The sequence below is a fragment of the Astatotilapia calliptera genome, chromosome 12 (assembly GCF_964374335.1).
Source record: "Astatotilapia calliptera chromosome 12, fAstCal68.1, whole genome shotgun sequence".
In the NCBI taxonomy this organism is placed as follows: domain Eukaryota; kingdom Metazoa; phylum Chordata; class Actinopteri; order Cichliformes; family Cichlidae; genus Astatotilapia; species Astatotilapia calliptera.
In genome coordinates, this window is record NC_137433.1 from 19,647,751 (window position 1) to 19,671,302 (window position 23,552).

Here is a 23,552-nt window from a genome sequence, read left to right on the forward strand (position 1 = left end):
TAACGTTATGCCAACGCTCGAGTGTCCTAAAAATGACACTTCCTGTCAGATAAACAGCGAGCAAACTCTCAAACAGTGTGAGAATGTAATCAAACTAAGTGTTTGAGTCCAGCAATGTTGAATCCATTTCAAAGAAAGTTTGACTGACCCCAAACCTAACAGCAGCTAACACTGACTAACAGCAGCAGTGGCAAAGAAGCTGTTTTTGAACTCTTTCTGACTAAAATGTTTGTCCAACAGCAGCTACTGTAGCTAGGATTTAGCACTTGAACTATGAGGAGTAAGTAAAGGAGTAAAACAGAATTCAGTTGACTGCAATCTGCTGATGTCTAGTGGTGATATTTTATGCACTTTATCACTTTAATTGCAGCATGTAACATTTTATCAGTTGTGCATAACAAATTTGCCTTCATCATCATCATCATCATCATCATTATTATTATTATTATTATTATTATTATTATGATGATGAAACTGAATTGTCTTACTGGTCGTTAATGAAGAGAATATTTTTGTGTATCTGGTTCTCCAGGGTGAAGTTGAAGGTGATGCCTTCGATGCGTTCATTGTTATGGATCTTCACTTTAGAGGCATACTCATCAGCCTGCAGGTGTTTAATGACATCAGGGAACCAGACTGACAGGCCATAATATCTGCAATCAGAGGGACATGTTGATAGTTGGATCTAAAAAATCAGCTGATCGGTTCATCAACGAGAGGTTGTTCGTGTTAGAGTGAGACCTGACAAAACAATAAATAGATAGACAGACACATTAGAAATCCAGAAGATACTTGTGCTTTAAAAAATCAACTGGCTGCCTCCTGTCTTGTCTCCTCCACACATGCACGCAGGTCCACCTCTGTATCCACAGAGACACCAATGAAACTGTATTGATCCGTGGGGCAGGGAGACAGTGATTGATTTTGAGACTGCGCAACTTCTACACAGCAGCGCTCAAGATGACAGAAATGCAATGTGCCAACAAAACAGACTGCCTAGAGCTATTATCTGACCACAGAAACTTGTCTGATTTTTCTATGACAAAACTGACAAATCTCACCCGAATGACAGCGTGAACCACACTATGGCCAGTCGCAACATGTTTTCTCGCATTGGGTAGTTGAAACACTTCATAAGGTTCAGATAGATCTAAAAAGAGACAAGAGCTCTATTAGAATAGGCATCAGGATTTGGTACAGTGGAATAATAAGGAAAACAAATATAATTAAAGGTACTTTTTGTAATGGCCTAGTACACAACTTAACTGAAATCTTCTCCACCAGGGGGCAGTGTGCTACCAGAGAGGGTGTTGAGATGTTCTCTGATATGTGCTGCTGCTTTTGACTTTCGATACTTCTTTTTAGCCCTATTTCCATTTCCACCATGCAGCTGTTTATAAATAAGGTTTTGTTATCGGCGACTTGCCTAGTTAAAGAAAAGTCGCACTGAATTGTTGCACCGTCTTGTGGTTTGAATTGGTATTACATAAACTGTAGCCCCGCCCTACTTGATTTGATATTTCTGTTACTCAAATCTTAGACACTTTTGACAAGGAGTCAAAAAGGTTATGTCGTCACACTCAAACAACAGTTTTAATTTATTGAGGAAGGTTTAAGGTGGCTCTATAGTTTTCCGGTTTACACATTTGCTTAGCAGCTGAAATTAGCATTAGTGAATTTAGGAAGGTTTAAGTTATTTATAAAAGCAGGAATTTACAATAAAATTAATTATAGTTAAAAATTAACTATAATCAAATAAAAAGACAAATATTTACCCCACGAACTTCAGCCTTTATCCTGAAGAAAGCCTTGGAAACTGGGTTGCCAGATTCTGATTCCATTTCAACAAATTCATCCAACTGCCGTGGAGTTTTGATCCTGTTTACCTGGAATATTGGAAAACAGTATAAGAATAACATCTGTATTACTTTACAATAAGTTGACATTGAATTACTGACATTGTTGTGCAATATCATAGCCTTTCATTTATTTCTAGAATAAAACTACACCTACACAGCATTAAAAATCAAATCAGCTTCTGAACAGCTGTGACAGTACAGCAATAGGTCAGCAGATTTCAACAAACCTGCTACTCTGTCTGCTTGAGAAGATTCCCACCTCTCTTAAAAGAGGCTGTGATTGAGTCTCTTTTAATGCTAGTGAGGAAAGCCATAATGGTGAAGGGGGTCGGAGATGATCCTCGTTCTATTTCCATGTGGAACTCTCTAATTGTAAATTTGGGAGAACTTGTACGTTGCATGAATGGAAGGGAGAGCTGACTGGAACTTTGACATGGGAAACTGACACATTTCTGGACCTAAAGTACATGCATTGGATTCATTCTGTTTGGTTTTTGCATTTTGCTTGTTTGTTTATCTTTAAAAATTTAATGAACAGAATTATGGAAAAAAAAATCAAACCAGTATAAAAAGGGTGAATATAAACGGTGTGTTCAATAGCATAGGATCAATTCAGGAAACATGTTGACTAAGCGGCTTTCCCAAAGTGGAGCTCATGCTGCAAATAAGCCTGAATGACACAAAACAGCTTTCAGAACCATCATAATTCAGATGTGATCCTGCACGGTGAAAGCGTTAAAATCTGTCCCAGTGGTGGCAGAATATAAGCCTCTTTACTTCTTTAAGCGTCAGGAAACCCAGCACTGCAGAAACAAACACTCACAGTGAAGACTTTCTCAGGTTGCCCACGTGCTCTCATGTTGGTGTCGTGAATCTGTTTAAGGATCATCCAGGCTTCATCATGCTTCCCCACCTGTCAAGCAAGGAAAGTAAGGAAGAGAGACGACAAGATAAACTCATGGGATCAGCAGCAGCAGGCTGCTCAGGTGCATAAATACAAGCCTTTGATTTCTCCAAGATAGGGCAAAATGATGACAGTCACGACAATGGTGACTCATTTCACTTCAAAGGATAATTATGCTGGAGCGGCAAACCTACTGTCACAGATCTCTGAGCTTCTATTTTCCACATACACAGGCCTCCAACAGCACTGAATGACTCACACTGTTTTTGTCTGATTAAACATCTGCTGGGAAATGTCCAAGTAATCTCAATTTGTCTGAAAGATGCTGAATGTAAAACTGATGACAGTTGAGGACAACACAGCACCATGACAAGGCATTCTCTGGGATACGAACTGATGCAGCACATTCAGGAGGCGCAGACTAAAATAGGTTTAGTCTGCTAAAAATCAGAAGGTCTCGTTACCTCGAGGTAAAACCTGGGACTTTCAGGCATAAAGGTAAGTGCCACCACAGCGCACACACAGGGTAGGGCGCAGACGACGACAAACACCCTCCAACTGTGAAACTGGTATGCTGAACCCATGCTGAAGCTCCAACCTGCAAAAAGTAGCAAACGTAAAGTGACTCATAGCTCATTACAAGATAAAACAATGTGAATCAACAGCATTCAGATATTAAGCTATGCACATGCCTGGTGAGGTAAATAAACCAAACCTAACATAGTTTAGAAAATCTATAATGATCATGACATCATGACAACAATCATGATTATGCAGCAACCAAATCTGTTTAGAAAATTGCATGTGACTAATGCAGAAAGTGAAAAACACAGCATAACAGAGTTTGGGGGTTGAATTGGAAGAAAATAAGCTACAATAGTAGCAAATATAAAACATTAATCATTGCACTTTTGACACCTTATTAACATGATAGAATCACACAGACGCTGCAGATTTACCAGCTACACCTTGAAGATGTGAATCGCCTATTCTATCATATCTCAAAGGTTCTCTATTGGAATGCGATCTGGTGAGTCTGGACCTGATTTGAGTACAGTGAACTCATCGTTATGTTCATTATTGAGCTGGAAGCAGCCATTAGAAGATGGGTACATTATGGTCATAAAGGGACAGTACCAAAGTCTTATTAGGGTTTCTGCCATGTGCTTCACTGATTAGATATTTGTGTTAAACAGGTGTACCTAATAAAGTGTCTGGTGGGTGCATTTTTCTTTTACTATAACAATGGAAAGAGCGCCACACAAGCAGATATGTCTGGTTGAAATTCATGAAAGAGTAACAAACAGTTCACGGATGAATTGTTAAGTAATTCTCAGCTTACAGCAGGTGGCTCTTTAGGTAAGTCTGCACTCATAGGGGCATAATAAAAGAAAATGCAACTGTGCTTTCATGGTAACATAGAATCAATAGCTAAATAACACAGATGGCATTCAACATTTATTTAACTCTAGATGATACAGCATAGGTACTTCTATTGCATATTCTTAACCAGATGAGACTAAGTGAATTAAAAGGCTGATTGTGAGTGTTGCGTGCGAGTCTTACACTGCAAACACAAAGGGCTACAAATAAAAGACAGCGTTTAAATGGGAGCTCTTGACAGCCGCAGGAGAGTGATGTGTAAAACTTAGAGATGAATGGCTCTGCAGAGGAAGCCTGAGAGTGCACAGGGACAGGTTAATTGAATGGGTACGAATACAACTGAGCTTTTTCTGCTAAGTTAAATCTTGTTGCACCTGATCTCAGCCCACAGGCACTCTTCCAGACTCATTAATCATTTCTAACATTCACGCATACAGACACACACAAAGAGGGGAGACGCACACATGCAATAAGCTGAGTATCAGAATCAGAATCAGAATACTTATTACTACAGAATACTATTTTTTGTTACAGTGCTCCATTATAAACCAACATTAAGACAAGACAGACAATACGCTAACTAAGAATAGTACAATATATATACATATATATATATATATATACATATATATATATATATATATACATATATATATATATATATATATATATATATACACATATATATATATATATATATATATATATACATATATATATATATATATACATATATATATATATATATATGTATATATATATGTATATATATGTATATATATATATATATATATATATATATATATATATATATACACATAAGTCACTCATAAATAAATAGCTGGAAAAAAAACGTGTAGTTGTAGCAGTAACCAGTGTGTTAAGTGGATGCGTTGTACAGGGAGATGGTCACAGGCAGGAAAGATTTCCTGTGTCGTTCAGTGGTGCTTTTCGGTAATCTCAGTCTCTCACTGAACGTGCTCCTGTGACTGACCAGCATGTCATGTAGTGGGTGGGAGGTGTTATTATATGGAGTATATGGAGAAACAGCACAGAAATAAACATGAATGATTATGTGCAGCGACACCACATAATGCCATGTCATACCCACCCACGCATAAACACATATGAAATTTGTGCAACATTATGCATTTTCCTTTTTCCTTTCTATTGCCAGCCATGCCCTTACCTGCATAAAAAATATCTCCAGCATATTTGACAGATGATCCTGTGTGCTTGAGATCATGAGGCCTTCCTTTCCATCTCCAAACCTTTCATCTCTCCATGGAGTTGTCCTTTCTAACAAAGTTTAATGTGGCCTTTCTGATTTTGAGTGCCCTTCAGTGGTTTTCTTCTTGAGGTCAATCATCTGTATTTACATTGAAGACGTTGAGTTTGGCTCTACTTACTTAAGAGTTTCTTTTTAAGATATGTTTTTGGACAGTTTAGTCTTTATTGCTGGACAGAACAGTGAAAGGGAACGAAATGCAGGAAATGGTCCAGGACACAATCAAACCCAGGTCTCTTAACTGGCCTTATAGGCACATATAGGTCATCTACACTCCAGCACCTGCTTTGAAGCAGTCTTAGCTGATTTGTGAAGGAAGGTTTATTTGCATTCAAAAAAATATCCTCTCACCCATTTTAGTGGGCTTTTGTGGGGGTTTTCTTGCCCTAATGATGGCGTCTATGGACTGCGTATTATGAGTTTCAGTGATTTCATTTCTAATGGTTTAATGATGGAATAGAGCACTTCTGACCAAGACACTTGTCATCTGTCAACGTAGTTACTTATGTACCTGTAAAAATGTACGCACCAGTTTTTTGTAATTCTTTTACAGTTAACACCATGACTTGCTAGAAAAAAAAACACTTGACATTTTAACATTTACACAGTTCAGAGTCAAAAGTCAAGTAAGACAGGCAGCTAAGGTAAAGAAGCAAAAAAAAACAAAAAAAAAAACATGACACACAGGGAAACTGTTTAACAAAACAAAATAGGGAGAAAATACAGCAGAGTTTCAAATTAAATTGTATTTTTTGGATGAGTTTTGTGTCTTCAGTTTTTTTGGGTGTGCTGCATAAACTGAAGTTTACTTTTTGGCACAGCAGGATTCTGATGGAAAAACCTGAAGTATATAAAGAGAAGTGAAAAGACCAGCCATCACAAATGTTTAATGTACTGTATATGCACACTTTTCTTTGCGTTCTTAATGATTTAGTCTTTTTTTCTGCAATGTTATTGGGCAGGAAGCACGGAAAGGGATTGTTGCATCAGTTGTGACCTCCCACGTCTCTCCGTGGAACATGCCTCATGGAGATACTGCTCCTAACGGAATAGCACCATTATCCATCAACAGGCGTAGGAGGGGAGTCGGAGGGTGGGGAGGGGGTTAATGCTAATGGTTATGCCAGAAAACGACTGCTTGGGATTAATCTCACAGCATATTAAAATTCATCATTGATAGCTGTGCATATGAACCACTTAAACAACTGTTTTTAAAGGGTGTGGGAGACGATCATAAGTGGTGCTAATACGTCCCAAAAGAGACAAGAAAGAGGAAATGTCTTGTTACGAGTGACTAAAACGTAAATAAAGGTAGAAACTAATTACTTTGTCTTTGTATGATAATCTAAATTGCTAATGTATTAATTATCTAATGTAAAGAACACAGACAATGACTTTTTGTGACGCAACACGGATTACCAGTGAGTCTATAATGGTTTCCATTGGGCAGTAAAAGTCCCTTTGTTTATTTCCTTGCCTTTTGGTGTGTGTACATGTTTAAAGATCTTTGTGAGGACAGAAGACTGGCATGCCACTATAACTGTGGGGACCAACAGTTACTTATGGAGACAAAATGCCCATGCCCACAAGTTTGAAGGCATTTTTGAGGCTCAAAGTGTGGTTTTAGTGTCAGTGATACAATTAGGTTATGGTTAGGTTTAGGCTGAGGGTTAGGCATTCATTTTTGATGGTTAGGGTTAGCAGCTATAGGGAAAGCATTATGTCAATGAGATGTTTTCACTAAGATATGAAAACGAGTGTGTGTGTGTGTGTGTGTGTGTGTGTGTGTGTGTGTGTGTGTGTGTGTGTGTGTGTGTGTGTGTGTGTGTGTGTGTTTGAGTCTAGAGTAAAATCTGGTGAGAAAGAGAAATAAAGAGAGGAGCAATGAGAGAAAGGGTTGTTCAGCAGTGATTGCCTTTTCTACAGAAATGTAGCATGACTTCCTGCCCCGCAGGGTTAGTGTTTCACCGATGCCACTGAAAATCTCATTACAGGGATTATGTACATAATTGGCTAAGTCTATGGATGACTGAGTCAGCCATCCCAGGCCTACTGTAGACGGTCAGACAGACACATACAGAGAGACGGATAATATATAATAGATGCTGGCTCATAGAAAATATGGTGTGTAGTCCACTCTTGATGTTTAGGTCTTAGCATTGCCTAATGAGGTTACTCAAGTGGTGATCTTGCTTAACAACTAACTTAACAACTCATCCAGCTTTCCTGTCAGTGGATTTTTGCCAAGTAGACCTCCTTGTGGATCTCCAGCTGCCAGGGGGATTTCAGGAGACATTATGAGTCAGCAAGTGGTAAAGACAGATAAGAGCTCTAATGGCACATTAAACACCAGTGTTAAGGAACTTGTATCATAACCCATAAGTCGTGCAGCTTTGTTTTACTGCAAGGCTAAAAGGTATGTCTGCAGGAGTTGTTTTTTTTTTTCTTAAACGTCATTGTGGGATTGGTCGAAGGCACTGCAGCACTTTAGGGAAACTGTTAAAAAAAAACATTCGTGAGCTTTGGAGTAAGCATGCAAGACACGTCGTTCCCTCTCAGATAGAAAGGCGCAGTGGTAGTGAGTCTCAAAGAGAATAAAAGCAAAGTATCTGTTCAATATGATATCCACTGATCTGACAGCCAGGTTCTCTAATGAAGCCTCATTCGGGTTTCAGAAGTCCCTTACCAGTGTGTTTCTGTACATCCATGTGAGTGGATCCACAGCATTTGTGCATGTGTGCGTGCCCCTGTTTAAGCATCATGTAATAAAACTGGGAAGTCCCTTATCAGAAACACCATAAAAGCACCTCTTTGTGTGCCTGTGTTCACTCAAACGACCTCTCCCAGTGTCAGATGTTATTGCATTCAATTTCACCTGTATGCATCTGCAGTCGTAGTAAAACATCATCCATGCAACTTGCAGCAACACACACGCACGCACACGCTCTCTCTCTCTCTCTGACGTCACAGGCTGGCTAAAGCATGGTCTGGCCATAAATCAACTCTAGATGTAGCTTTGTCCTATTAGAGCAAGGAGAAAAACCTAATTATGCTTGATCAAGAAGAACACTCTGCAGAGACAGAGAGTGGAGAGAGAGGCGAGGTAATAAAAGGAAGGACAGAGTTAGAGAGATGGGGAGAGTATAAAACAGGAGGTGAGGGGAGGCAGTAAAAGGAAGGGAACAGCAGGTTTAAAAAAAATGAAAGCAAGGAGAAAATGAAAAGGATCCGGCGAGAGGAAGAAAGCCAATTCTCTTTGTGCTGTTTTTTCTCATGACGAGTGCAGTCGACAGACAGTTTTGTCATAAATCACATTTTCCGCCTTCCACCCTCACCCATACTTGCTATGTGGTATCTGTGCATACATTAATCTTTTGACCTCAGCCTCTCCCAGCCTGCAGCCACTCAGAGCTATTAAGTGATTAATTCCCATGGCAGGGAAAACTGGCACCTTAACCCATGGTCATGTGGAGACTGTACAGTTTAGTAACTCTATTCAGGAGCTCAGCATAAAGTCACATTGTAAGCATCCTAAGAGCGCCGCTTAACTTAATTGTGTTAAGGGTATCACCATATATAGCTTGTTATTGGGCTATATTTCAAACACGGAGTTGAGTGATTCATGCTTTCTTCTTCCTTCTAACAATGCAACCTTTAATTTCAAAAGGAAAAAACAAAGCTTAATTTTTTCCTTGTGGTTCCGCCTCACTCAACATTATATAAACTGATGGGTGATGGTGTGAATGTTAACATTTTTGCAAGTACACTCACCATAGTGTGGTATGATGGCCCATGCCATAGCAGATGCATAGATCTCACCAATCATCCAGAACATACACAGCCAGCTGAGGTGCTCTCCTCTTTTCTCCCTGGACAGCACCTCGGCAAAGAAGGAAAAGACGATGGGCACAGCACCTCCTATCCTGCAAGAACCAGAAAACAGGAAGATTAATGAGACTAAGGCAGATGCATTTTGTTTTTTGCATCATTCGCATAGTTTCACGTTTATCCCACAGTTTGTACCGTCCTTTGTTGTTTCAATTCACCTGTACAAAAAAAACCCCAAAATAACTTGGAAAAACTGTCAGTTAGTAATCAGTTAAATTGAGGGCTCTTTGCAAAGACCTGTAAAGTGAATGAGTAAGCAGAAAATAGCACAGCTATTGGAGAGCCTTTTCAATTACTCTCGAGAATGATGTCAATGCTGTCACGGTCCGCTGTGACGGACCGAGTGGAGAATGCGTGTAATGGACCCAGGTGCGTACACAAGTGAGCAGACGGGAGTGAGTTTTAACAAAAGGCGAGCCTTTAATATGGCTGAAAACAAGGTGTGCAAATACAGCAGGGATGGCGTGGCTAAACAAAAACCTAAACTGGGAACAAACTATGGTGAGGCTATGGCTTGGAAGACAACAGACCAGGCATGGAAACACGGAGGGTGGGAACACAGACGACGCGACACAGACTGTATGAAACACAGAGACTAAATACACATGAGGGATGATCAGGGGAAGTGGATGCACACGGGGAACACAGGTGACACTGATAATCATAACAAGACACGGCAGGAGTGAACGTAACACTGATGGGAGATGGGCAAAGTAAAGCAGGAAGTACACAGAGGTTCAAACAGGAGGAGAGAGAGCACGGGGAGAACGCAGACATAACGGGCTGGGGAAAACATAGAATAAAACACAAAGAGAGACGAGGGCTCATAAATACACAGAGGGGCACACAGGGGGTAAGAGTCACGAAGGGAAAACACATAAGGAACAACGTAACAGATCAACCCAGGAAGCATGGCCTAAATAAAGAACAAAATACAAAAATACATGAAAACTAAGAATACTGGGCCCACATGGCCCAGGACCATGACAAATGCATTTGCTGAATTAGGCCTTAAAGGACCGGTTATACTGCCAAAGAAAAGAACGCAATAAATCACAGTCATATGTCTATGCTATAAAAAGAGTACATGCTGTCTGTCATTTTCAAGCACGCTCTGCTCATTTTAATGCATTGCAGGAATCCCTAAATTCACAGTTAGTATAAAAGTTTGCTGACAGAGTGAAGAATTACATTGGCCATAGTTCTGGTAAAAAAGTAATAATTTTTATTACAGCTATTACTATTTTATTAATAATTATAATTAGCCTGATTTTTTTCATCACTTTTCAGAGGATGGGAACAATCAGGAAAAACAGGGATTTGTCTTTGATTGTTGGACTTGCTGTGTTACCCTCCCACTGTGGTGGCATTGTGCAACCTCCGGTTTATCAGACTCACCCGAAACCCGCGACGAGACGGCAAACGAGGAAGAAGCCATATCCCTGGACGAAAGATGACAGGAAGGCAAAGAAGCCATTCGTGGACATGCAGATGAGGAGGCATTGTCTACGGCCCACTTTGTCAGACATTCCTCCCCAGAAGAACGCTCCGACCATCATTCCCAAGTACACAACACTGCCTGGAAGGAAGAGAGAGCGGCCTTATTTTTATTTTTTGTTAAAATATAGTCGATTACCTCACATCTCTATATTGTGTATGTGCACTGCAGTGTATGATTGTGTTGGTTTGCTGTGTAATTTCTTCAGTTACTAGACCAGAGTATTTGTTAATTCATTAAATGAGTAAAAAAAAAAACTATACTACTACTTCTCTCCACAAACTCCTGAGTTGTGTTCTGTTACTGGATTTCTCTGCCAATCACGGTTTATCCATAACAAGCAACATGTTTAAGCATAACTGTTCATAAGTATGTTGGGGTTCATAAGAGAGGGGAGCGTGAGACAGTGAGGCGGACATCATGGAAATCTGATGTGGTAACGAGAGAGCTGAGTGTAAACTCTGGATGGAGTTTTTAAAAAAGAGATCACAGATAGCAGTGGCTGAAATTAACTTCCTCTGAAGGTTGGCTGGGCTCTCCCTTAGAACCAGGATAAATAGCTTGGTCATTTTGGAAGTACACAGAGTGGAGCTGCTATTCCTCCCTATCGAAAGAAACCAGTTTAGGTGGTCTGGCCATCTGACCGTCACCTGGGCCAGGCGTTTATGGCATGTCCAACCAGGAGGGGCAGACCCAGAACAGGCTGGCAAGATCACACCTCAGTGTCCCCTCTGCATGAGGGGAGGGAGGTCTGGACTTTTCAGTTTAGATTATGCCCCTGCAACCTGAAGCTGAATAAGCTGCAGAAAATGAATGAAAAGCTAGACTGCATCCTAAAGTTAGAACTCCAAGTGCAGATACTAAACCCTAAACCCCGTCTGAAAAGCCTCTGCCCCTGTAACACACTTAAATAACTGTAAAACTGTAAATACAGTGTGTAAAAAACAAGAAAGAAAAACAGAAAACAGGCTCCGAACAATGAGACAAATGTGAACGGTAATGCAGGATGACTTTACAAAAAGGTCCTCTGCCCTCTTTTAATCTCTCTCATCACAGATGAGATCAATGCTCCAACAAAACAGCATTGATTTTTTTCACTAATCATCATGAATCTGCCCGGAAGAGTGGAGCCTGTTATTACTGTTTTAGTCTGCACTGTAATTGGCAGTGGAATGGTTAGCCGCTTTCATGGACATGCAGCGTCTGCTGAAATTTCTTTCATTGATGTTTCCGTCCCAGGCTGGAAAAATAGCAGAGTTTACTAACAGATTATATTGAAGCTTTATCAATATCCAGGTATTTTCAGATACATAATCATAAACCTGGTTTAGGGAGGTTATTTTTATCCGTTGCAGTCACATACAAAGAGATACAACTCTGCCGCGGGGCACTTTGTTCATCCCATTACAATAATGTTAATAGCAAGATTCATTTCCTTTCTGTAATGTCTCCAGTCAGGTCTCTTCTCCTCTGCTGTGAGCAGATATCTGTTTGACTCTTTCACTTCAGGGGTCAAAACGCAGCTATCTGTCACATTTGGCAGCCATCTAGATACTCGCCTCAAGGTATCATAAATTCAATTCTAAATTTAACGGAAGTCCTCAGTCTATGCACAGTTCACATTTACTTCATTAAGGGGAGGCTAGATATGCAATGCACAGGCAAACACCCATTGGCCTCCCATTTAAATGTCATGCATCCAAACATCCAGAGGCCTTTTTATGTTTCCCAGCATTAAACCTTTCACACAAACAATACACTTTTTGGGTTTTTTTAGAGATGCAAGGAAACAAGGGAAAATAATCAATCATTCGTTCTGCCTTAAAGTCAGTTTAAATAAATAAATAAATAAAAGCAATAAAACTGCTAACAAATGAGTACATCTCTCACAGGACAGTCAATTACGTAATGACTTTATTGATGTTCTGTCCGGCTTGCTCCGCTGTATTCTACTGCACGGCGTCAGCAGCGCTCACACCAGCGGTTGGGACTGCAGTGCACTGAAGTGTAACATAATGCAAAAGTAGCACAGACATGTTCTGACTGTAAATGACACTTATCATGTTCTAAATGTGTGCTGCATCCATAATACTGTGATTTTTAAATTAATCATTAAATAAGTCATTTTAATTCAAAGATTTCTTTTTGTTTTTTATTGTCAGTTTGCTACATGTACAGAACTACGGTGGCCCCTAGAGACAAAGCACATACAAATTCCAAAGCACATGCAAACTCCAAAACACAATGGAAGTGCTCCAGGACGCTAGGGGCAGTGTTGAGCTCGATTTGCAAAATAAACAAGTTTGTTGCAAACACATGGAGTTGGATGCCAGCGGAAAACACCTGCAAGGACAGAGCAACAATGCTTTATAAGAAAGGTAATGTGCAAACTGTTGTTTGATTTGTTTTTAATTACTATGAACACTTAGTTTACGGTAGGGTGACCATATTTTAATTTCCAAAAAAGAGGACACTTGGCTCAGTCATGAAAAACTTGCTTAAAGAAACATATTTACCATATTAAAACGATGCCTTGTCTGTGCAGTTAATGAATTGTGAAATACAATATGTCATGTAGGCTTTTACAAGTCAACAAGAGCAAAAAAAATTAAAAATTAAAAGCCTCGGAAATGAAATAATGGTACAGAAATAATACCTCATCTGCATAAGAAAAATTACCAGTACTGGGTCGGTGCAAGAGAAATGTCTTTTGCAGTTCTTCTGAAAAGATGCACTTGCGCTTTGGGATCTTTTAAACATCATTATAATGATAATATAATAGGCACTTTGCTGCGCGCTGTCTGTCACGTCTGTGAGCGCAGAACAAGCGCAAAGCAGCAGTTCAGAAATGACGTTACACACATGGGTCCTCTGTCGGCCTATAGGAAAACCCGGACATTTTTATCAAACTCGAAAATCCACCCGGACGCCCCGGACTGAACGTGAAAACTGGACATGTCCGGGGAAAAGAGGACGGTTGGTCAACCTAGTTTACGGTGGAGTCAAATCTGGCGTTAGCTAACAGTCAGTGTGCTTTGCTCAGAGAGAACCTCAACACTGCCCCTAGCGTCCTGGAGCACTTCTGTTGTGTTTTGGAGTTTGTGCATGTTTTGGAGTTTGTACGTGCTTTGTCTCTAGGGACTACCATACAGAACAACCGAAAAGAAGACTTAAGAATATACAATAGTGCAGTACTGCAAAATTTAAATTAAATAGAGTAGCCTGTGAGTTGTTCATGGACAGTAGTGTGCAACATCCATCTTCTTAGTGAGTCACACACACTTTATGCAGTTCAGAAAGTCAGACAGGAAGAACTCTTTGCTCCAAGGTAACAAATTTAGATTTTTTTTTCTTTTCTACACATGTTCCAAAAAGGATCTATTAAAGATAATTTTGATCGCTATGAAAGCCCAGAAATGGTGGGCTTTACTTGCCAGACATTACATTTTAATTCGGGCACAATGCATTAGATGCAGATTTGCATCTTTTTGCTGAGATGCATTTAGGCTATATATCTAATATATACCTAACCCAAATGCCAAGTGTATCACATTGGATACATGGGTTTTAGTGAGTTTTTGAGAGCTCTACAAGCCAAATCTGGCAAAAAATAAATAAATTATACAAATTAAAACTGATACTTATATGTATTTTTTGTAATGTTTCAGAAGATTCAATAAAAACTCATGTTTAACTATTTGAATGGTTTGGTCTTTACAGTGTATCTAAAGCTGTGAAGCCCTGCTGTATATGCATAACACTGTGAAATACAGCTAAATTTAGAAGTGAAGACCCGTATAGACTCTGAGCACCATCAGAAGATGACAGTGTGTCAGGAGACCTCTCACACAGAAGCAAAAGGTTTTGCCCTGTGACAGTATGTTGAGATGTCAAAACACATCTCCAAGAATAATAAATATTCATCAAAATCTCAGGCACCCTCACACATACACACACACATACAGAGTAAAGCAAAGCTGCACACACAAACACAGATAATTGAGGAGTAAATCTGAGATGCTCGTTAAATTGTTAAAAATTCATTTATTTGCCTTTGTTGTTGTTAAAATAGCCAAGAGGAAGCTAGATTAAGAAAAGAAAACACAAAATAAGAGGGAATTGAGGATCGAGCACCAATATACGTCCAAAAGTAATGAGGGGGGAGATATGTAACGCAGGAGGAGAGTTCAGTCACTTCCAGATATGGTGAGAGAAAAAGAGCGTGAGGAGGAGGAGAGAATGGGGAAGGCCCTGGTGGAGTGTTTTCTGCCCTGTCACACACCAAGGAGCCCCCTGAGAGCCGTGGGAGCGCTTAGCTGCATCACGACCTCTTCTCTGATTTCACGCTTTGATGCTCTTCGCTCTTAGCGGTGCAAACTGTTTCGGCGTCGCGCAAAAACACCCATCCTGCTTTATTCATAATGATGATGCTATCGTGCAGCAGCACCCCTGGTGCATGCTGCGGCTCAGCTGTGGCACCTTTCTGTACCATCCCCCCCTCCTGCTGTGAGTCCCTGCATTACTACCATTCCCCCCCATTTGTCTTTCCCCCAGCTTTGCACCCTCCTTTGCTTTCCAGTTTCCTCTCTCCTGTCTTCTGTGCTTTCCTTCCTATTTACAGTATTTACTTTAGCTTCATCCTAGCGCCTCTGTCAACAGCTCCTTTACACTGAGCAGCGTGTAATCACATTTGTACTACATCGTGTCAGTTTGACCGGATTCGTGTCTCCTTCTTCTGCCACCTCCGCAGAAGATGAGATTGAAGCTTTGTGTCATATTTAAGTCATATCAGTGGAGGCAGGATTTCTTCTTTCTTCTTTCTTAGAGCGCAGGGTTTAAAAATGACTCAGTCCCAATCAGTAATGATCCAACCTTCATTATTAACAGTACAGATTGTGATAATTCACATAAAATAGTGATGTTGTGAAACCCTGATAAAGGCGAGCAGTTGGACATGGTGACAGCAGGTTTGGTCCACGCACAGATATTCAGTCCCATCGAGCATCTCCCCTCCCTCAGTCCACCACACACATTCTCCCACACAACGTGGAGCTAGCTGGGCTATTCGAGCAGTGTAATCTCCGCAATGACGCTGCGATCTTACTGCAGTTTAGCCATGCTCAGCTGCCCCAGGACCGCGCAGCCCCACACAGCCTGCCAGCTGGCTCAGACCGACAGGGAGAAAGAAAGGGAACGATAGGAAATGAGAGGAGACAACAAGGGAGGAGCGCTGTAGAGATGGAGTTTTAGAGGAGACAAAGAGTGAAGTCAGGACTCAAAGAAGGCCAGGGAAGGACAAGCGATCAAAAGACAAGAAAGTGAAGGGGGGGGGGGGGGGGGAGATAAAGGGCAGCAAAAGACAAGAAAGTAGGAGGGAGGTAGAGACAGCAGAGGTGGAGAGGTGGCTATTAGATGAAAACGAGATGAGTCAAAGAGAAAAATGAGGGGAGTTATAGCTGTGGAGAGACAGTCTAAGAAAACAAATAAGTAATGAGAGGGTGATCGGTTCCCTTTGTCTGATGTGTCTGAGATGATAGCTAAGCCTCTCCCTGACTTTGACTGTTGGTGTACTAAATACTACCATCCTCCACCTCTCTGCACCCGTCCACCCACAGCACTCTTCCTATTACTCCCATGTAACTTGGTCATCTCGCTGCTTCAAAGCCATCTCTCCTCCTCTCGTCTTCCCCCGTTTATCCCACATATTGCATCTCAGCGTGCGTGTCTTCCCTCCTGCTTCCCACTTCCCACATCCTCCACTCTTGTTTGAGGTATTTACAGTATTTCACCCCCTCCTATAGCCCAGTACTTCATCTTTCACACTGAAGTAACATTAAAAGATTCCTGTGAGATCGGAAAACCGGCTGGACCAAATTCAACTCAGTAATGGAATCAGCATCTTACTCATCCATCCTATTTGGGATTTTCTGTTTTTTTCATGCTGCATTATCCCATTATATTCAGCGGTCTTTACAGCATGCTCCTGCTTCTGCCTTCTATGGAGTCAATGAAGCTGCACTCAAACTGTGATGAAGTCTGGTAGAGCGAACCAAACACCAAACTGGTTTTTCAAATCTTTAGAATTTCTTAATTTTTCATATATTTTTGGGTAATTTTTAGTTTCTTAATCCTGAGGATGTCAGCCTCCACTTTAACTCTACTATTGTCCAAATGCCTCCTCTGAAACACTTGACCGCATATAAACAAAAATCAGAAAGCACATATATAGCAGAATGTGCATTTATTGTAATACCCAATTAAAACTTGGGTTTTTTTCTTCAGTAACATTTCTGTGTTAATAGACCTCTCTGCATTGAATCATACTTGTTATTAATCTCAGGCTCTCTTCCACAGCATGTCTTTTATCCTGTCTTCTTTCTCAAACCACAAACGGCCGTGGCAGATGGCCCCACCCCTCCCTGAGCCTGGTTCTGCTGGAGGTTTCTTCCTGTTAAAAGGGAGTTTTTCCTTCCCACTGTTGCCAAAGTGCTTGCTCATAGGGGGTCATATGATTCTTGGGATTTTCTCTGTATGTATTATTGTAGGGTCTACCTTACAGTATAAAACACCTTGAGGCAACTGTTGTTGTGATTTGGAGCTGTATAAATAAATTTGAATTTAATTTAATTGAAAAACATAAATCACCAACTACATTCATAGTAGATCAGTGATTAGGTTCATTTTTCTACTGTTGACCTTATTTTGGAAGCAATATGTACTTACTTCAACTGTGACAGAGATGAAACACATACTGAGAAGACTGAGTGTAGTGAGAGTGCACATCCACCATTCCAGAAGAGTGACCTTGAGGGTATAATGCAGATGCAACCATAACCAGCCTCATCTAAATGAAACCTAAGTAGCTTCACATGCTGATAAATCTGCCAAGTGTGATAACTGAACCTACAGACCAAGCTGTATGGACCACAGGTTAAACTGATCCTCAGTCCTTACCCGCAGACCACCAAAAAGAGGCTATTTCATGGTAAGACAACTGTGGCCAGTTAGAAGGTCCTTGATTAGATCCCTGCTCTCCTGGTCTGCATATTAAAGTGTAACTGGCCAAAAGAAGGTAACCAAAAATGCCCCAGAAACGTCCATCCACTGGAGCGTGAGTGTGTGAAAAATAAAGTAGTGAATGTGGGCTGTGGTGTAAAAGTGCTCTGAAAGACGATGTCAGTCCATCTAAGGCTGTCACTGTAAGATGAGATCCTCGTTACCCAGTGAACTTAAAAAAACAGAACTTCTTATCTCGTTCATCTGCAGATTAAAGTTCATTTTTGAATTTCTGCACTTAAAGGAAGTAAAAAAAATGCTGTGGCACCTGTAAAACATCAGTTGACACCATTTTGTTACCTCTAATTAAGTGTAATTAGTGTGTTAAACTCCGAATGGATACCAACAAGGTCATGGTAATTATGTAGGCTATGCTCAAACACTCACACACACACGCATGCACACACACACACCAATCAACAGGGAGGAGCCTCGGGCTAATCAGCAGGATGAGGAAGAGGAGGATGGGAGAAGAAAGGAAAAGCACAGAGAATGGGGGGTGAGGGGGAGGGACAGGGGTGAGGGATGGAGTCACGAACAAGGAGAAGCAGAGCATAGAGCAAAAATGCCTGCAGGACTTTGCTTGGCAAGAAAGGAAGCAAAGAGTTTACACTGATACCAAGGAAAGAGACAGAAAAATGAAGGTGCAGCGTACACAACATCTTGTGAGGCTTTAACAAAGTAGTGTTTTTGTTGATAAGATGACTCTGCTGCAAGTACAACCAACAGTACATTTTTCTTAAATAAAGCAGCAGTACAATAGTATTTGTCAAACTTTCCGTCACAACCTTCATTTTCAAAGCGCGTATCAGTTTTCCATCAGGTGTTGCTGTGAAGTTGATGTATTGTCACGTCTCACCGTGGCAGTTAGTATCTAAGGGCTGTGTGCCTGATTGAATGTCCTCTCCACTCTGGTACTGACACAGTGAGTCAGCCCCTGTACACAGCTCTGTGGTGATGGATTATGCACCTGCAGCTACTGGTACTGCTGAGACTCCACCTCAACCCACAGAGCACACAGGGAATATTAGCTACCCTCTTAATCCTGACACGGAGACCATTGGACCGAAACGCCTCATCTATGTGAAACACTGCTATAGGATAAGAGTGACATACTGTGTATAGCACAAACACATACATCTGGACCTGTTTTTCAAGGCTGTTTTGAGGCTATTTTTGCATGCTGTGTACTTATTTCAAACATGTGCACAGTTGTTAATTTTATAATGATCCTGGAAAGGATGCAGCTGTACATCGTAGGGTGCTATTTAAACTCTATTCAAAGGTGAGAAAAAGGCCTTTCAGACTTATAATAACTAATTAAACAGAATAAAATACACACTAAGAAAAGGCCTTGCTGAATTAATAATGAAGCGAGTGCATTAATATCCAAAACGAATACAAAGAAGGGCCTTACCTAGCCATCCCGAGCTGGAGTTGGGCACACACATGTCTGTCTCTGCACTGGGCAGCACAAAGCCCACCACAAACACCTCCACCCCATCCGACATGAGTGCCAGCCCGAGCACCAGGAACAGCTGCCACTGGAACCTGCCGTGGCCACACTCCTGGATGATCAGCTCATATTGCTGGGCCAGCTCCTCCTCATCCGCCTGCCTCTCCTGTTCCAGCTCGCCACGGTCCTTTGTGCCATCAGACATCGGCTTCCCCAGTGCCACCTGGCCCTGCTTCTTGTCTCCTGCGGATGAGGGGATGCCCTGGTACTCGCCCTCATAGATCTCATCCTCGTCGTCGTGGCCCTCTGTAGCATCACTTGAGCCCTCCTCATTGTCGGGGTAGCTCTCGCCGTCCTGCCTCGGCGGGTTCTGGTAGAAATCCTCATCTTCATCCACCTCGTCCTGGAATCGAGTGTAGTTGCGGTGAGAAGAGTACTCATCTGTAGCACGGTCTACCGCCTTGTTGACTTTCTTTGTTGCGTGCTTTTTGGCCTCCTTGACAATGTCCTTGGCCCCCTTAACTAGGGAAGTCCTATTATTGTAAGTGTCCTCCATTTTGGCTCCAAAAGTAGGCCTTTGCAGGGGTGCTGATGGTGGCAAGAAGTAGAAGAAAGAGGGAAGAGAGGGGAAAAGGGGCAAATGTAAAGGCGAGTTAGAGGAATGGTGAGATCAGTGGGTCTTGGGATGTGGGAAGGAAACTCTTGAGTCTGCAGTCACCACAGGAGATAAACCACAATGGCTGTGGCAATCATGGACCAGTCTGAAAGACAGGGGGGAAGGGGAAGCAACAGACAGATTTTAAAAAAGAAGAGTCGAGAAGCATCAGAGTTTAAAGAGAAATAAAATCAGACACAAGAGATGCTCATCATGTCCGCCCACTATCATTAACTAACCTGTTAATCGTTGGCTTTTCTGCATTGCCCCAAATTTCCATTCAAAATAAAAATTCGTTCTCCAAAGGCTCTCCTAGTTTGTTCTACATCTCATGAGTTGCCCTCAGTTTTTGAAGAGATGATTATTTGAAACAGAGATGCTGAACCTGCTGACTCATGATCAGCTCTGTAAAGCAGGAGCTAATAAACAAACACTCTGCCCAAAAATCAATTTGTCCCCAATAAAGACCCGGTTCATTAAAACGGGAGCGACGATCCAACTGGAACGGCACTGTCATTTTTAATCCAAGTAAAGACGGGAGGATAGGAGGAATGACCGTGAGTGGATGCACAGACAGACACAGTGTAGAAACAATCACAGACAAGAACTATTCTCAAATAAAGTGCCTGAAAAGCTGCACAAATATATATGTACCTGCAAAAGGCACACATACCTAGAAAGAAGATCTCTCACTCCTAAACATGTCGTGCACATAAGTGAGTGTGAACACACATGGGCGCGGGGAAGCCACTTCCCATCTCTGCAGACTAGTGATGGGAGGGAGACCCCAGCTTAAACGCTAAAATGATGTATCATGATTTCATGTGAGTGCTCCGCTCTCATCATCAGCCAGGTTAAACAAATCAAAGAATTTCTAAATTTCTCTTAAATTACAAAACCCTGAATTGCTCTTTTTTTTTATTATAAAACATTTGCAGATGCTATGGAGTGCATATTTATGAGCAGGGTGGGGATGGTCAGAGCCGTCCAGTGTGTGGGGTTTCCATGTGACTACGAGTGGCTCGCCACAGCCTCTAATGAACACTGAAGCCTTGTCAGGAGGACACAAATCACAGGGCCGGTTCCAGCTCCTATAATGCAATTTTACTGGGCAAAATGACACCGCAGTTTCAAGGTGACTCTACTAATCCCTTTTGGCGCATACGATAACTTCTGTGGTTACGAGCGTGCTCCCTTTTCTGATAATTTTTAATGCCTCCATTGACACTGGTGCTTCCTCAGATAAGGACGCGCATAATCAATCTGTCTCCTTTGTCAAAAAATAACATACAAAGGGCTGAGGTTGTGGCATCAGTTTCCTAGTTTCCCCCAAACGGCTCTCCTTGAGCATTTATGCATGAAAACATCAAAAAGTAAAAATGAATTGTGAATTCCTCAGAAGGCTAACACCTTGCAAGGAGCAAGTCAAAGTTCACAGGTGTCAGAGAACCATTTATTTCTTTCAGGACTGAGTCGTGTCAGCCATCACACAGGCTCTTACCTAAAACGGGCACACGCAGGCGCTGCACGAGGCTGCCTGTCAGAGAATCAATGGAGTGTATGGTGAGACACGCTGTCAGTGGTGATGAGGCTCAGAAGACACCCGAGCACAGAGGCAACCGACCTCACCTGACCGCAGCTGAAGAGACCCCGATACCGGAGACAGCAAGAGCAATCGCATTCTAGCTGGGGAAACCACCAACTCTGCCTAACCTAAGTTTTCTGTTTTATTTTATTTCTACGCGATCTTCTTTATTTTTTGCAGTTCCTCTGATATTTTATGTAGGTTTATATTTTAGGCATGTTGATTTCCTCATAACACTTGGCCATCTCAACAGCCACAACATCAAAACCACTGACAGGTGAAGTGAATATTTTTGATCGTTTTATTGTAGTGCAGTGGTCTGCTGGGAAAACTTTTGTCCAGACATTCATGGGGTTGGATACTTTGGATGGCTATGGCACTCCCCAATGGCAACGGCCAAGTGCCAGACAGCACATGGGACCCCCAGAGGTAACTGTTCCCTGCTATTAAAATAAAAAGAGCTAATATACTGTGCTGCTCTGAACCATGAGAGGGTGGCTGAAATTAGGCCTGGCTCTGGCGATACCTCTTGTCTGCATGATGGATGGTGGCCCTGCTTTTCTTAGACCTCTTTAAAATAGTAAAAGAAAATAGAAAAATCGCTAGGTCAAGTATCACTTGGCCTTTGAATTTCATCTGCCATGGACATAAAGACAAACTGAGAGATTAGTGTTTCAAGAGATTTATCCATGCGTCCAACTGAGGACAGCTAATCTCAGAAGGAGGGGGGGATTAGTGTTATTATCCAGAGTTTGTGTGTTTGATAAGCTTAATGCATTTAAACATACTGCTGTTGCTTACCGTGAAACATTTGTCATAAGTGGCACAGTGATTAACCCAAGCAATGTGAATTTTGACAGAAAACAAAAAGATATTAATTACACGAGATTACACAGTAATGATGACAATAGTAATAAACAGCCTCAGTGAAAACAACCTAAAACATAATGAACCAATTATCAGCACAGTGAGGGCTTCCTACTCACATTGCACTTTGTCAAAAGGATTGATGTGAGTGTTGGAACTAATCAACCGCGAGTCCAGCGGCCGACAAACAGACTGAGCAGGCACAAGCAGGTTGTTAGTACAAAATAAAAGGATCAATTTCTGTCCCTGGATTTCAGGTTCCCTGACCCACAACATCTTGTGGAGGCAAACACTTAATGTACTTGAAATAAAATCAATAGTGACCTTTTTGTATATGTGTGCTTATTTAGTACAGACTTTGTCTCTTTCACAGTACAATGAGTAAGTAGAATGACGCAAAACAACAAGGGCTGTGGTCTCCTTCTCATTCTTAAATCTGATTTTATAAGAATCGGTTTTATAGAGTGCACAAGGCAGAAATATATTCCAAAAATGTTTAGAAAATAAAAAGCAAAAGAGGGGAAAAAGTGGCACAGCTATGAGGGCACAATACTGGCACTTCACCTTTTTGACCTGTGTATTTTGTTCACATGAAGTGGACGTATTTGGGCCCCTTAACTCAGAAGAACTTTTTTCCCACATTTTGTAAAATATTTTGAAGATTTAGTGGGTTTTTGTGCTGTTGAAGCACAATCATAAAGACCTCCCATCTCTCAAGTATGACTTGACGGAGAAAGCGACCTTCCCTTTCAAAGACGTGCGTAAGCACTGTGATGGTGTGACCGGTGGTTTGCTCTATTACCAAAAGGAGGAAAGAGAAAAGCAGGTCCAATCGCTAAAGTGGGCAGAGCCACATCATGTAATCCCATAAAAACGGAGAGTCCATGACCTCATCTGGAAGGCAGAAACCCAACCGGCCCGTGACGTCTTAGGAGATTTCATCAAACACTGATTCCATTACTGAGCAAGCGAAGGGGAAGACAGAGGACGATGGCTGTACTGTATAGGAGAAATTGTTCCTCGTGGAGTGTAAAAAAACAGCAGCTTAGAAGCACTCAAAGATCCACCACAGATCACAGATGATGAATAAAAAAAATATCAATACAAATACAC

The 23,552-nt window shown here is 41.4% G+C and overlaps 1 protein-coding gene across 1 annotated transcript in view; it reads right to left on the reverse strand.

Moving 5' to 3' along the window:
* Positions 1–23,552, reverse strand: part of sv2ca (synaptic vesicle glycoprotein 2Ca) — a 30,579-nt gene that overhangs the window by 4,621 nt on the left and 2,406 nt on the right. Inside the window, exons 2-9 of the mRNA XM_026186084.2 lie at positions 19,294–20,093; positions 10,721–10,901; positions 9,206–9,357; positions 3,228–3,361; positions 2,683–2,772; positions 1,776–1,886; positions 1,062–1,150; positions 489–653 (exon numbers count right to left, since the gene is read on the reverse strand). Of these exons, the coding sequence (XP_026041869.1) occupies positions 489–653; positions 1,062–1,150; positions 1,776–1,886; positions 2,683–2,772; positions 3,228–3,361; positions 9,206–9,357; positions 10,721–10,901; positions 19,294–19,888 (1,517 nt within the window). The 5' untranslated portion in view covers positions 19,889–20,093. The remainder of the gene's footprint in view (positions 1–488; positions 654–1,061; positions 1,151–1,775; positions 1,887–2,682; positions 2,773–3,227; positions 3,362–9,205; positions 9,358–10,720; positions 10,902–19,293; positions 20,094–23,552) is intronic.